The 16,254-nt window shown below is 43.8% G+C and overlaps 1 protein-coding gene across 1 annotated transcript in view; it reads left to right on the top strand.

Annotated features, from left to right (window-relative positions):
- Positions 1 to 16,254, top strand: part of FRAS1 (Fraser extracellular matrix complex subunit 1) — a 247,286-nt gene that overhangs the window by 80,841 nt on the left and 150,191 nt on the right. Inside the window, exons 14-19 of the mRNA XM_083368033.1 lie at positions 1,568 to 1,714; positions 6,759 to 6,899; positions 7,349 to 7,492; positions 9,727 to 9,867; positions 11,870 to 12,134; positions 12,895 to 12,979. Coding sequence (XP_083224159.1) covers positions 1,568 to 1,714; positions 6,759 to 6,899; positions 7,349 to 7,492; positions 9,727 to 9,867; positions 11,870 to 12,134; positions 12,895 to 12,979 — 923 coding nt within the window. The remainder of the gene's footprint in view (positions 1 to 1,567; positions 1,715 to 6,758; positions 6,900 to 7,348; positions 7,493 to 9,726; positions 9,868 to 11,869; positions 12,135 to 12,894; positions 12,980 to 16,254) is intronic.

The following is a 16,254-nucleotide window of genomic DNA, read 5'->3' as shown; positions in this document are numbered from 1 at the left end:
CAGGGAAATCAGAAGATCCAGGCAGTTCAAATGGGTATAAAGATTTATTGCAAGCTTAAAGCTCTCTACAGAATCTGAATTGCTAAAGGCCAAAGTGAACTGGCGGTAGATAAGAGTCAACAGAACTCAAGGTGGGCTGGACTTCGATCTCTTGTGAGCCCGAAGGGACTCAAGACTGATGACGTGTTTGACCCCTCCCTCCGGCTCAGCCTGGTTATCTCCTACACTCAGATCTTGCTCGCTTTCAAATGAACTCTTTATGTTTTTATGTTTAAACATGACCCTCTGTCAACCTTCCCTCGTAGATGCAAATCTAGCATGTCAGGAAAAACTCTGAAGCAGTGGTTCACCTCCTTTCTCAGTAGTCTGTATTGAGCGGGAGGGGAGAAATCGCGCCGATGAATAAGACAAATCAAACAAAATGCAGGCATATTATTTATCTAAAAGTCTTAGTAATGAAACGAAACATCGGCACTCATAGAGGGGTGCCAGAATCTGAAATCTCCTCCCCCCAAACCCATCGTAACACACACACCATCCCCGCCCTTATCTACACATCATAAATCACATTATCCAGTTAGGTTCACACATGAAGTCTCTCCTCCCATTCTGTATGCAAGCTTCTTATCTTCTCAAAGTAGTTGTTAGAAAATTCCCTCTCTACAAGATTCAAAGTGAAGCAGTTTAAACAGAAGGCTGTCTCTTACATTGTCAGTGCAAAAACATGTCAATGTTTGCAGCATTGACATCACGCCTACGATCCCTCACGTGTGTAGTGCCTGAGAGTTTGATGATTTCCCTCTTTCTATTGTAACATTTATGTACAACTGTTGGATTAGGTTATTTTGTTGAGTTTGTTATCATAAGTATGGATGCCTTCCCTTATTACGATGTCTCCTAAAGAGGTTGGGTTACACCAAAGTTTCTCAACCTTGGCAACTTTCAGAGGTGTAGACTTCCAACTCCTAGAATTCCTCAACCAACCCTGCTGGCTGGGGAATTCTGGGATTTGAAGTCCACCCGTTTTAAAGTTGCCAGCTTTTAATTTTGAATGTACCCAAAGAAGAAATGTATTATTACATAGGGAGAAAATCAGATTGATGGTTTAAGGAAAGAAATGAAAATCAAGCTTAATTTTTGGCTCCGGATTTTCCGCTGTGCTATGACTTTGCTATGTTGGTCAATGATAAAAAGGAAGAACTTGGACTTATTTCTACTTTTCATAATTCTTTGACATATCCCAAGTATTTTATGTACGGTGTAGCTCAATAATTTGTTTTTTTCTTTTTTTTATCATTTCTGTATTGCAACTTGTCCCCATAGAAAGAAGTCTGAAGTGCTGTTTGAAATTTGCTTTAACCCCCTATAGCAGCGGTCTTCAAACTCGGCCCTTTTATGACTCATGGACTTCAACTCCCAGAATTCCTCAGCCAGACATGCTAGCTGAGGAATTCTGGGAGTTGAAGTCCATGAGTCATAAAAGGGCCGAGTTTGAAGACCCCTGCCCTATAGCTTCAGTTCTTAATGTGAAATCTGATCAGTCTTGATGTTTTATCTTTCTCTCCAGCTTGCAGTGACCCGTGTCTGAGCTGTGATTCAAGATCCCACTGTACTTCTTGCAAAGACCCATCTAAAGTCTTACTGTTTGGAGAGTGCCAATATGATAAATGTCCATCGCAACATTTCCTCGATTTGTCTACCAGGATGTGCAGAGGTGAAGGGAGTCTCAAAAAATGTTCATGTTGAGTCTTAATAACCATGATCAGCCAAGTTTTCATGGTCTGCATGGAACCCACCCTTGGGTGTCTCTCTCCTGCTATATTGAAGCCTTTTCTTTTCAGTTCTGTCTCACTCAGCAGACACCCGTGCGCACCCACGTACAGATAGTCCTCGACTTACAACGGTTCATTTAGTGACTGTTCGAAGTTACAGCAGCACTGAAAAAAAACGTGATTCGTGATCGTTTTCCACACTTACAACCATTGCGCCATCCCCCAAATTTAATCACTTTGGCAACTTTCTTATGACAGTTGCGATGTCTTGGGGTCGTGTGATCACATTTTGTGACCTTCTGACAAACAAAATCAATGGGGGAAGCCAGATTTACTTCACAACTGTGTTACTAACTCAACACCTACAGCGATTGACTTAACAGCTGTGGCAAGAGAGGTTGTAAAAAGGGGCAAAACTGATTTAGCTTGGCCACAGTAATTTTGGGCTCCATTGTTTTTGTACATCAAGGACTAGGTGTACATCACACACACACACACACACACACACACACACACACACACACGTTTGCTGCCATGGGTAAATTCTGGCCAAGGATTTGCTGTTGTTCAGTCTGTTCAGTCGTTAGTTAAACAATGAATGAGTTTAACTTGGTTAATCCTTCACTTACCTTCTCTCCTTAACATTGGTTCATTTATTTATTAGATTTTTGTGCCATTTTTATTACTTTTATAAATAACTCAACATACACTGTACTCCTTCCTCCTCCTCTTTTTCCCCCTAACAACAACCCTGTGAAGTGAGTTGGGTTGAGAGTGTGTGATTGGCAGAATTCCTAGTCCTTTGCTGATTGACCCAGAATCAACCAGTTGGCTTTCATGCCTAAGGCAGGACTAGAACTCATTGTCTCCTAGTCATTGGCCCAAACGTACCCAGCCAAGAACTGGTGATGACCTATAAAACCCTGAATGGCTTGGGTCCGGGATATCTGAGGGAACACCTGCTGCCAGCATCAAGTTCCCTTCGTTCAGTGCGCTCCCACAGGGAGGGTCTTCTCAGGGTGCCGCCGATAAAAGACTGCCGGCGGATAACACCCAGGGGAAGGGCCTTCTCTGTGGGTGCGCCTGCCCTCTGGAACCAGCTGCCCGTGGAGCTTAGGACTGCCCCCAACCTTCGCACATTTCGCCAGGACCTGAAGACTTGGCTCTTCGAGCTCTCTGGCCCAGGCTGAGAATTTTTAACTGGGTTTTTTTAATTTTAGGGATAATTTAATCTTTTTTAATTTGTTTTTAACTTTTCTACTGGTTGTTTTAAATACCCTGTAAACCGCCCTGAGTCCTTCGGGAAAGGGCGGTATATAAATCTAATAAAATAAAAATAAAATAAATAAATAAAATAGAACTCATTGTCTCCTAGTCATTGGCCCAAACCTACCCAGCCAGCTTTCATGCCTAAGACAGGACTAGAACTCATTGTCTCCTAGTCATTGGCCCAAACCTACCCAGCCAGCTTTCATGCCTAAGGCAGGACTAGAACTCATTGTCTCCTAGTCATTGGCCCAAACCTACCCACCCAGCTTTCATGCCTAAGACAGGACTAGAACTCATTGTCTCCTAGTCATTGGCCCAAACGTACCCAGCCAGCTTTCATGCCTAAGACAGGACTAGAACTCACTGTCTCCTGGTGATTGACTCAAAGTCACCCAACCGGATTTCATGCCTAAGGCAGAACTGGAACTCACAGTCTCCTGGTCTCTAGGGCAGCACCTTAACCACTGCACCAAACTGGGTTAACCGGTTTTATAGATTAAAACTCATGTGGTTTCATATATTGGTTGGAAATGTTGCAATTGTCCTTCAGTAGAGGTCTTTGAAGACCTACCAAGAGACCCAGCCAAGTCCTGGTGTCCTGTTCCAAGAAGAAGAAGAAAAAAAACACTATCAGAAGAAGATTGGGGTCTTGCCCTTTTCTGACCTGAACAAAATTGCATTATAAATATATTATCCAAGGGAAATTCTTTCCATCTTCCTTAGTGACTTATCTCATAATTAGCTCCCCTGAGATGACTGATCTTATTCTATTTTTTAACAATCAAGGTCAAGATTTCAACATGATGAAAATAAGCAGCAAAACCTCTTGATTACTAAGGGCTCCTTTATTCATGAATTTGCTAGCTCAGGAAACGAAGACGGTGGAACAAAACAGAATCTAGAATTCATTGTAGACCAGGCATGTCAAACTCGCGACGTCACGTGACGTCGCACAGCGTATCGCAACTTTTCCCCCATTGCCGGCAATGGGGAGGGCACGGTTTCGTCATGATGCATCTGGCCCGTGGGCCAGCAGTGTGACATGCCTGTTGTAGACGGTCGGAAGATGGAAAACGGGAACCAAGGGATCGAAAATTGATCTAGGCACAAATCCCAGGAACCCCTTAATTTTGCTTTCATCGAAATTCACCATCCAACCGCCTCCTTCTCCAGAACTGAAGAAGCTTCTTGGATGAGAAGCGAAATGTTTTCAAGGGAAAAACACCCAAGGAAGTCCACTTGCCTTTTGAAAAGCTCCTTTGGCACCACCATGACCTGGAGGATTGCGAAAATCCACATAGACAACCATCTTCCACCTTAATGTCAAATAAACCCTCATGCTTTTCAGCTAGAAAAAGTGCATTGGATGGTTTCCATCCTGGTGCGCTGTGGTAATATTTACTCAACCAGATGTTAAAATAATAGCGTTGAATTGACATTCCATGTGGTTATCGCAGGGGCTGAGATAAGCTATCCTAGGTGAAAGGCTGAGGATTTGGCAGAGGGATCCAAATAACTTCTCTGCACTTCTGCTTATCACGGCTCCTTATCAAGAGAGATAATCTTTACCCCTGTCTTCCAAAAAGCAGAGCAGGAGATTAGCTCTCTAGAGACCATCACCAGCACTTCCTCTTCCTCCTCCTCCTCCTCCTCCTCCCCCCCATTCATATCTTCTCCCCCATTTTCTCTTGACCAAGAAGAGCATTTTCTGTAGGCATCTTCTTTTGTGATAGGAACTCGTTTTTATTTTCTCCGTTTCTTGATATATATATATATATATATATATGAATTTTCTGCTTCCAAGAGTTGCAGGGAACAAGACAAACTAGGAAGGTGTGGAGTGGACAAGGGGTGGAATTTTTGTTCTTCCTTTCCTTTCCTTTCCTTTCCTTTCCTTTCCTTTCCTTTCCTTTCCTTTCCTTTCCTTTCCTTTCCTTTCCTTTCCTTTCCCCTTCCCTTCCTTCCTTCTTCCTTCCTTCCTTCCTTCCTTCCTTCCTTCCTTCCTTCCTTCCTTCTTCCTTCCTTCCTTCCTTCCTTCCTTCCTTCCTTCCTTCCTTCCTTCTTTCCTTCCTTCCTTCCTTCCTTCCTTCCTTCCTTCTTCTTCCCTCCCTCCCTCTCTCCCTCCCATCCATGCACCTTCCTTCCTTCCTTCCTTCCTTCTTTCCTTCCTTCCTTCCTTCCTTCTTTCCTTCCTTCCTTCTTCTTCCCTCCCTCCCTCTCTCCCTCCCATTCATGCACCCACCTTCCTTCCTTCCCTTCCTTCCTTCCTTCCTTCCTTCCTTCCTTCCTTCCTTCCTTCCTTCCTTCCGAAATTGGATGCTGTTTAAAGTATAAGCAGTCCTCAACCCTTCGTTTAGTGACCGTTCAAAATTAGAACAGCACTGAAAGAAGTGCCTTAAAACTGGTCCTCACAGTTTCAACCATCCCAGCATATGCATGGTCACGTGATCGAAAGGTGGGCGCTTGGCAACTGGCATGTATTTACAATGCTGGCAGTGTCCCAGAGTCATATGATCGCCATTTGGGACCTTCCCCGCTGGCTTCTGGCAAGCAAAGTCCATGGGGGAAGCCAGAATTTGTTTAATGACCACATGATTCATTTAACTGCAGCGATTTCCTTACCAAGCATGATTTTAGGTGATAAAATCAGGCATAACCCTCCTAACAATCGCCTTGCTTAGCAACGTAAATTCTGCTCCCACTTTTGGTTGTAAGTTGAGTGGTACCTTTATTTTAGGGGTATCACATGAGTTGGAAAAGAGTCCTGTTAATTTTGTTCAGAAGAACCAGCGGAATCTCTGGTGTGGACTTCAACTCCCAGAATTCCCCAGCCAGCCATACTGGCTGGGGAATTCTGGGAGTTGAAGTCCACACCTCTTAAAAAGGTCATGGTTGGAAAACTGGTCGGGAGGCTACAGAAAATGGCGTTGTAGACTACAAACGGCTTTGGAGATACGGTAGATTCTGTTTGGATAGAACCATATCTGTATTCCTTTTTTTCCCCTTAACCACCACTTCTATTTGCTTATCTCTCATCCCATCTCTTCTACTTCATAAGCAGTCAGCGTCAGCGTCTTCGCAGATCCCAAGCCCCCCAAGTCCATTGGATTAGCGAGATATAAATGCCAAGTCGGCCTAATCACGGTTTAGATTCCTTTCTTCACCTTGTACGGTTATTATTACCCTTTTCTTCAGACCAATGCTTTTCCTTCTGGAGTAGGAGGTGAGATGGAGGACCTTGTGGTCTTCCGATGATCCACTTGTTAGCCACCACCTTTTCTGAAAATGAACTGCAAGTCAGTGTCATCTTCCTTGTCAATCTGGTCTGCCTAATTAGCCGTGTTTGTGGGGAATCCCACGGGGTCTCAGTTAGTGAGAGAGAAAAGATGGATGGCTTCACCGTGCAGCCCACGTGGGCTGATCACCACGCTAGCCACTAGGGAGGAATGGATGGAGCATCTCCTCATCTGGACGGCTGAAAAAATGAGCAGCCGTGCCTGCGTTAACATAACTGGGAAACGGGAAACTCCAGGGAAGAATTTGTGTTATTTTAAGACCCATCGCTTTTGGCGTTCCTTCCCGGGTCCTACATCTGTTCTCTCTGTTCTTCCTTTGCCCTTCAGTGTGTTTGTAGAAGGTAGTGATGTGATGGATGAAATTGGAGAGAGGTAAAAAGGGAGACCCCGGGGAACTCTCTCTTTTATTGTCTTATTCCAGAGTGCGACTGGAGCTGCAACGTTTGCCACGGTCCCAACCGTACGGATTGCCTGCAGTGCATGGAGGGATATTTTCTCCAGCAAGGAGCTTGCGTTGAGCATTGTCCGCCGGCATTTTACAGGGAATCGGAAACGTGTCAAAGTAAGTCTTGAGGTCTTGGCACAGGGACTTAGGTTACATTTTCGCGCAGTCCTCTGAGAGGGCATAGTTCAGAAATCACAACAAAGAGTTGGCTGTTTTTTAAAGAAATCCACTATAGCAGAGGTCCCCAACCTTTTGGGCACCAGGGACCGATTCCGTGGAGAGAGGTTTTTTCCGTAGACTGGATGGTGTGTGGTTTGTGTGTTGCCTGCATCCCGTGGATGGGGCTTTGCTTTTTTGTGTGGACCGGTTGCTGGGATGCCACAGCCCAGTACTGGTCCACAGACCAGGGGTTGGGGACCCCTGCACTACAGGTAGTCCTCGACTTACAACAGTACATTTAATGACCTCCTGGTTTCTCAGGGGGGTGAGAAAAGCATAAAATGAATTGCTGTATCCGGTGTAGTTTTGGAAACACTCCTTTCTGAATTTCTTACGGGGCTTTTCAGGATGTGATGATGACCGCTGCCTCCAGTGTGATGGGCCTGGGAAATGCGTGCGCTGTCAAGCTCCGTTCCTGCTCCTGGAATCCCATTGTGTCTTGTCTTGTGGAAAGCAGTTCTACGGAGACCACGGAGGGCAGATATGCCTAGGTAAATGAAATAGTGCCTTAAAAGTTTAACTATCCTTGGGTTTCCATCATTATTCCAACAATCATGCCTCGTTTAAATAAAACCAAACCTTTTTCAAACCCAAAAAAAATTGAATTGTGCAACATGTTATAGATAGAAAAACCTCAGTAGAAAGTCCTGTCTTATTTATTGTACTTTGTATTCAGTTGGAATGATAAATCCAGAATTAAAGCAAATTCGGTGCATGATATCTTCGGGAACTTTTGGAAAAGAGAATGATTAGGCTAGATAGATGATCCCCATCCTTCTGTTGACCCGGAATTAGGGGACAGGATAGGAAATAAGGGACACGGTGGCTCAGTGGGTTAGGACGCTGAGCTTGTCGATCAGAAGGTCAGCAGTTTGGCGAGTCGAATCCCGAGTGCCGCGTAACAGAGTGAGCGCCTGTTACTGGTCCCAGCTTCTGCCAACCTAGCAGTTCGAAAGCACGTAAAAATGCAAGTCGAAAAATAGGGACCACGACGGTGGGAAGGTAACAGCGTTCCATGCGCCTTTGGCGTCTAGTCATTTATTTTATTTATTTATTTATTTTTGGGACTTATATGCCGCCCTATCTCCTGAAGGACTCAGGGCAGCTAACAACAATAAAAACACAGCAATGCAAAAGTTAAAATGTTAAAAAGAATTAAGCTAACAGCCCCAATAAAATAATTAAAATTAATAAATTAAAATTTAAAAACATTTTAAAAGTCCCTATCGTCAGTCCAGGTCAGCCTGATGGAAAAGGAATGTTTTAATGTTTTAAGTCATGCCGGCCACATGACCACGGAGACGTCCTCGGACAAGCGCTGGCTCTTTGGCTTTGAAACGGAGATGAGCACCGGCCCCTAGAGTCGGAAACGACTAGCACGCGTGTGCGGGGGAACCTTTACCTTTTACCATAGGAAATAATCAATTGTGAATGTGCAGATGGCCCTACTGTCTTTGGGCTCTTGCAAAGTCCCGGATGCAGGGTCATGAAAGGCCAGCAAGGAAAATACCCAATGTCCTAACCCACCCAAGAATATACGAGATCTTTAGGGAAGCATCCAAAAGGGGAACATGTTTGTTACTTCTGCTCTCTTATCTACAGTACGCCAGACTTACTGGGTGAAATCTTTATGGTACGCGTGTCAGCTTTGCTGGATGGCTTGCTTATGTAACCAGAAAGAATAAATACAAGGATTTCTTGTCTTTTGGGGCTGCTCTCATTTAGAGGAGCCTGTCTTTTTGTTCAGCTGAATAAAAAACGTAAAGCTTGAAGGCAACTTCTGGTTTTCTGTATTTTTTACCAGCAAAACTTCAGAACCTGTATATCACTTCCATCCCTCCAGAAGTTCTAGCTAATAATGTATGTGTCACCATCCAGCTCCAGAATCCAAATAAATCGCCGGGTTGATTAAGGGCCTGGAGACAAAAACATACGAAGAACGGTTGCAGGATTTGGGTTTGGCTAGTCTAGAGAAAAGAAGGGCTAGGGGAGAGATGATAGCAGTCTTCCAATATTGGAGGAACTGCCACAAAGACAAGGGGTCAACTTATTCTCCAAAGCACCAGAAGATAAGACAAGAAACAATGGATGGATACTGATCAGAGAGAGAAGCAACCTGGAATTAAGGAGAAACTTCCTAACAGTGAGGACAATTAACCAGTGGAACAGACGTTGCCTTCAGAAGTTGTGGGTGCTTCATCGCTGGAGGTTTTTAAGAAGAGACTGGACAGTCGCCTGTGTGAAATGGTATAGGACCTCCTACTGGAGCAGGGGGTTGGACTAGAAGACCTCCACGGTCCCTTCCAGCTCCATTCTGGTTGAATGGAGTCCACAAGCAAACTGGCCCTCAGAACAGCTCAGAGAAAGGGGGTGTTATGTGGGCCACCACAGGGGGTCCCTAGAACTGTTAAGCAGCTGCATTCTGTACCAGCCGTTGCTTCTGAATATTCTTCAAAGATAGCCTCATGTAGCGTCCGTTGCAGTAGTCCAGACGCAAGATGACCAGGGCGCGAGTGATTGAAGGCTGGTTGACTTCACGTTGATTGCAGATAAAATAGCTGGCTCTTTAAAGTAGCCTTCATATTTCAACCATATTTCAAACCTCATGGCAACTGTGTTCAAAGTTAAGTTTCTTTGACTATCGGTAAAGCAGTTACATAACGGTGACCTTGTTTTCTCAGTTAAAAATGCCCATCATAGAATCTCGCTTTTCCTTTCATGCTAGCTTGCCCCCAGGGATGCTTGGAGTGTGACGGTTCCACCAGCTGCCGAGTTTGTAATTCCAGTACGTTTCTTCAGAAGGGCCTTTGTGTCCCTGACTGTGGGCGTGGCTTTTACAACGACCCCCAAGATCGGCAGTGCAAATGTGAGTTTCCCCCTCCCCCTGCACCCATTATCTGACAATCTGCTTCAGCTGCAGCTTCCCATTTTTAAGATGAAGAACAAAACAATGGCTTTACAAGGCCGCAAATTCGTGAGCGACGCTTTCTTATCTGCATCACAGGCACAGGGCTGGGTTCACGCTACACACTGAACTATAGTTTATCCTCAATTGTGGTTTGTTGGATAAAAAAACCAGGGTTCTTCCAATTTGGTAACTTTTAAGACTTGTGGACTTCAATTCCCAGAATTCCTTAGCCAGCCTGGCTACCTGGGGAATTCTGGGAGTTGAAGTCCACAAGCCTTAAAAGTTGTCAAGTTTGGAGTCCCCCCTGGAATAAATCAAGCTTGAATACATACAGTGCACTAAGATATAAACCATGACTTGTAATCCACGGTGACTAGGTCCATGCACTAACATTTGCTGAAGGGCCTCCGAACACACGATGATTTATTAGGTTGAGTATTGCCGGTTTGAAGAAACCTGGCATTATATTTCTGCGTGTGTCACACTGGGGAAAAATTTTAGAGGAGATTTTCTGACATTTTGCAAACTACAGCTCTGAGAATTCTTTGAGAGAAACTTAGAAGCGCAAAGCATTTTAAACAGAATATATCTGTACAGTACAATATCGATCTGATAAAAGAGGATAGTCACTAACATTGATTTTATGCCTCCCTACATATTCTTTTCTCCTTTCTCCTGAAGCATCCTGGCTATTTTTAAATTGCTAGAAATTTCTTCTTGAGATTCTGGCTCTCCTTCTCCCCTCTCCCCCCCAAATTCAAATTCAAATCATATTTTGAATTGGATAAGGCAATATAAAAAGCATTAAAGTATTAACCGTCGTTCCAACAGGAAGGGTCACGTCAATAAAATGTAAACTATGAAGAATGCCTGAAAGCTAACATTACTTACAAGAGGCTATGTTGTGTTACAAACAATACAGTAAAGATTCCAATTAATGTAAATTTCGGAACTATTAAAACGATGAGGTGAGGATAGAACATTCGATAGAAACCCTATCCATGAATGACAAGTCAACTTAAATTGAGCAACGTATTTGTCCTTGTGAACCCAAATGGAGCCAGAATTTCCATTCCTAAGGAAGGTGGTTCTTAAGTGAACTACACGGTCGTTAAATGAATCCAGCTCCCCCATTGACTTTGCTTCTTTGGAAGCCACCTGCAAAGGTTGCAGAAGGGGATCACGTGACCTCGGAATAACTGCAATAGTTGTAAACACATGCCAGTTGCCAAGTGCCCAAATTTTGATCACGTAACCATGGGGATACACTGACAGCCTTACAGATACTCCTTGACTTACAACCATTTGTTTAGTGACCATCCAAAGTTACAACAGTGCTGGAAAAAGGGACTTACGACTGATTTTCACCCTTTGTGACCTTTGCGGCATCCCCATGTTGACGTGATCAAAATTTGGATGCTCGGACATCGTCTCATATTCATGATGGTCGCAGGGTCCCGAGGTCAGGTGGTTCCCCTTTTGTGACCTTCTGACAGCCAAAGTCAATGGGGAAGCCAGATGTCAATTAAACTGTGCCGCTAATTGCAACCATTCACTTAACAACTGTGTTGTGGAAGAATGTTTGTAAAACTGGGCAAAACTCACTTAACAAGTGTCTTGCTTAGCAACAGAAATTTTGGGGCTTTAATTTATTTATTATTAATTGTGGTCATACGTCGAGGACTACCTGCAAACGTGAAGACCAGTTCATAAGTAAGTTTACCGTTGTAACCTCAAACAGTCACTAAACGAATGGTCGTAAGTCAAGGACCATCTGTAATGCCAAAGTAATAAAAATAAGGTTCTGTTCCATTTTTGAGGATTCCCGTTCACCATCGGTTTCTGATGGATTTTGCATGCTGGTGCACCAAGTTCAAGAGACTTGATATGTTACGGAGGGAGTGTTGTGCAGGAGTAATTAATAAAGAGTGCTGAATTTTGTTTCTTCCTTTGGTTTTAGCTTCTGGGCCTGCTCCTGGGTTCAAGGCCAAGAGCCTCCTCCTGGTAGGAATCGGTGGGCTGAAACTTCTAGATGGTTCCTTGCTGGAAGTAGAAAACGTCGAGGAGTATGGAGAAGGAGGCCTCCTCTTCCGCGTGGCAGTCCCTCCCACCAACGGCAGGCTGGTGGTCCTGGCTGAAGGGAAAGAAAGGGAACAGGACCATTTCAGCTGGGAAGACATGAGGGAACAGCGTGTTTTCTTTGTCCACGACAAAACGAAATCCAGGTGATTGGGGGGTGGGGGCGTTCTTTACCTCTTCTGTTCCAGAGAATGGGAGGAGATCTCTCCGGAGAATGTAATCCCTTCAAACCGGGCTTAGTTCTTAGAACGTTTCCTCCTGATAAATGGCAATCCAGGAATTTAAAACTATTCCGGTTCTCTGCAACTCTGGAAGCTGAGATGTAATGGCTGTTCGTAAGCCTTTCCCTTGAAAACGGGCGTCGTTTTTAGCTTTGGAATTCAAAATCGCGAAGGTTCTCTTGTTTCTTCATGAATGCAGCGCGCCAGTTTGGACCTTCACGTCAGGGGGTTGGAAAGGTGTGAACCGGTGAACGTTCCTTTGTGAAATCTTAAATTTAAAGGCAGATGGCATAAGGGGGACTGTTCCTGGCTCTGAAACCAAGAGGCTACCATAGGTCAATACAGTCTGTTGTAGTGGTTGAAGCACTGGCCTGGAAACCAGGAGACTGTGAGTTCTAGTTCTTTCTTAGGTATGAATGCCGGCTGTTGTGATCTGGTGCCAGTCTTTCCCACTCAGCCCAGCCCATCTCACAGGGTTGTTGTTTGTTGTGGGGAAAATAAGAGGGGGAGAGTATTATTATGGGGCCTTGAGTTATACGATAGCAAATAAAAGTAGGTTTCATTTGGACAAGCTGGAAACCCCAGAAAAATGTACCGCTGCTGCTCTTCTGAATGAATGTATCTAGTGTACATAGTGATAAAGTACATTTATATCAATATAATATCATTTTGGGATCTCCTCCAGGAATGGCTTCTTTTTCCTGACAGTCAGCTATCAACAGTCTACATCTGAGCAAGTAATGTTCAGTGTTCAAGCCTTTTCAACTCAGGTAAGGTAGAAGACAGGTGGATTTATATTTTTGAACAGGCTGGAGGGGAAAATGTATATTGACAGTATTTCTCTGTTTGCGTGTAAGATTCCAGTAATGGTGAGATGAAAATATATGGATTTCTTACTGGTTTGATTGACGTCCCATATCGTCATGCATTTAAAACAAAAATGCAAAAAAAAAAATATAGTTCCACAGTTTTGCAGACTTATCTATCTGTCAGAATCCAGAATTTCCAGAACCAGTTTAGGTCTTAAAGCAGCACGTCGCTTACCAGAAAGTTCTGAATTTTAAAACCATAATAGAGACCGGAGAGTTCGGTGTTAAGCGGTGCAGTCGTTAAGTGAGACCATGTGACTGGGTCTTGTAACCTTCCTTGTTGGGTTCTCCGTCAACTTTTCTGGTTGGAAGCTGTCTGGGAAAGTTGCAAGTGGCGATCCCGCGAACATTCAGAAGGATCACTGGGCGATATCTAACAAAATGAAATTCAGTGGTGAAAAAAGTAAATTTCTACTTTCTAGGCAAGAAAAACCAAATGCACAGGTATAATATAGGATAGGTCAAGGGTAGGCAACCTCGGCTCTTTTGTGACTCGTGGACTTCAGCTCCCAGACTTCCTGAGTTAGCCATGCTGACTCAGGAATTCTGAGAGTTGAAGTCCACGAGTCATAAAAGATCCGAGGTTGCCTACCCCTGGGATAGGTGGTACCTTGCGCAATAGTAGAAACTGTGAGAGGGATCTCGGAGTCCTAGTGGACAATCACTTAAATAGGAGCCAGCCGTGTGCTGCAGCTGTCAAAAAAAGCCAACACAGTACTAGACTGCATTAACAGAGGGAGAGAATCAAGATCACATGAAGTGTTGATACCACTTTACAACACCTTGATAAGGCCACACTTGGAATACTGCATCCAGTTTTGGTCACCACGATGTAACAAAAGATGTTGAGACTCTAGAAAGAGTACAGAAAAGAGCAACAAAGATGATCAGGGGACTGGAGGCTAAAACATATAAAGAATGGTTGCTGGAACTGGGTATGTCTAGTCTAATGAAGAGAAGGACGAGGGGTGACAGGATAGCAGTGCTCCAATATCTCAGGCTGCCACAAAGAAAAGGGTGTTAAGCTATTCTCCAAAGTGCCTGAAGGCAGGACAAGAAGCAACGGATGGAAACTGATCAAAGAGAGAAGCAACCTGGAACTAAGGAGAAATTTTCTGACAGTGAGAACGATTAACCAGTGGAACAACCTGCCTCCAGAAGTGGTGAATGCTCCAACACTGGAAGTTTTTAAGAAGAGTCTGGACAGCCATTTGTCTGAAATGGTATAGGGTTTCCTGCCTGAGCAAAGGGTTGGACTGGATGACCTCCAACGTCTCTTCCAACTTTATTATTATTATAACATAGGATGCTGTGACCATTGTAATGTACAACAGTTGCCAAGTGCTGAATTTTGATCACATGACTGCAGGGATGCTGCACCAGTTGTAAGTTACTTTTTTCCAGAGCCATCGTAATGGTCGCTAAGTGAATTGTCTATTAATTCTAATTCTGCATGCATCTTTCTAAACCTTTCTTGTTCTCCTCGCCCACTCTGCCCTGTTACTCAGTTTGCCGTGTACATGATAAATATTTTGAACATGACCCAAGGCAAGATTAGAATAGTAACAGAAGGACTCTGTGACTCTTCTCCCTTGCTTTCTAAAACTCTCGTATCCTCTACCAAGGATACCATCTGTTCCAATGATACGGAACACTGTTGTAATTTTTTTTTTAAAAAACAACAACACTGAATATCAAATATCTGCAGTATGTATCTCGATCATAACAACTTACAAAGTATAGTGTAAAGTTCACTCTGTATACTTAACCAAAACCAAACCCATCTGTTATTATTTAGCAAGAATAGAATGACAGAGTTGGAAGGGACCTTGGAGGTCCTCTAGTCCAGCCCCCCTGCTCAAGCAGGAGACCCTATCCTATTCCAAACAATTGACTGTCCAGTCTCTTCTTAAAAACCTCCAGTGTTGGAGCATTCACCACCTCTGGAGGAAGGTTGTTCCACTGGTTAATTGTTCTAACTGTCAGGAAATTTCCCCTTAGTTCTAGGTTGCTTCTCTCCTTGATGAGTTTCCATCTGTTGCTTCTTGTCCTGCCTTCGGGTGCTTTGGAGAATAGCTTGACTCCCTCTTCTTTGGGGCAGCCCCTCAAATACTGGAACGGTGCTATCATGTCACCCCCAGTCCTTCTTTTCATTCAACTAGAACCTTTACAGAATGCAGAATAACAAAGTTGGAAAGGAACCTTGAGGTCATCTAGTCCAACCCCCTGCTCAAGCAGGAAAACCTATATCATTTCAGACAAATGGTTGTCCAATCTCTTCTTAAAAACCTCCAGTGTTGGAGCTCCCCCTACTTCTGGAGACAAATCCATTCCACTGGTTGATTGTCCTCACTGTCAGGAAGTTTCTCCTTAGTTCTAGTTTGCTTCTCTCCTTGGTTACTTTCCACCCATTGCTTCTTGTCTTCTCAGCAGACTTGGTTTATAGTTTGAAAGAATCCCTCTCTCTGAAAACGTACATGTGTTTGTAAGAACATGTGTCAACCACAGGTGCACATACATGCGTTCCAGTTTGCCAAGCTGAGGAAGTGATGCCTGCAGAACTCTGATTTGATGTTTTATTGTAGGAGAATGCACAGAACTGAAAAACGTTCCCGAAAACAAATCACTTCTGACAAAAAAATTGCATCATTGTGCCCAGGTTGTTCCCAAGAGATGAAGTCAACAGTAAAGCGTCTTTAAAAACATTTAAAAAACAAAACAAAACAAAAAAAACCTCTGTATACATTGTACTACAGGTAGTCCTCGGCTGAATGACTGTAAAAGAGCTCAGAATTTCCATTGTATGTCATGATGGTTGTACGTTGAGGCGCCCACCTGACCAACCGAATTTTACACACATTTTTTTGCAGTGGCAGTTATTTGGCGAATTAGTGCTCCTTAAAGTAAACCCATTGTTGTTAAGTGAATGCTGCATTCATTGAGCAAACCCATTGGAATGCAATGGGCTTTTCTTTTTTTGCTAGAAAGCTTTTTGCGACAAAAGTCGCCGTCATATGACTGTGGGATAGTGCAAATGCCCACTGGTTGCCAAGTGCCCGAAATCCAATCATCTGCCATGGCAAGGGGGGGGGAGTGCCATCAGAACTTTAATTCAGGTCTTAAATACTGTCAGAGCATGCACAGTCTTATTGCCATGAGATAACCCAGGAGTAAAC

The sequence above is a fragment of the Vipera ursinii genome, assembly GCF_947247035.1.
Source record: "Vipera ursinii genome assembly, chromosome: 7".
NCBI lineage: Eukaryota > Metazoa > Chordata > Lepidosauria > Squamata > Viperidae > Vipera > Vipera ursinii.
Note: the sequence above shows the minus strand (reverse complement) of the source record. Positions and strands in the feature narration are given on the sequence as shown.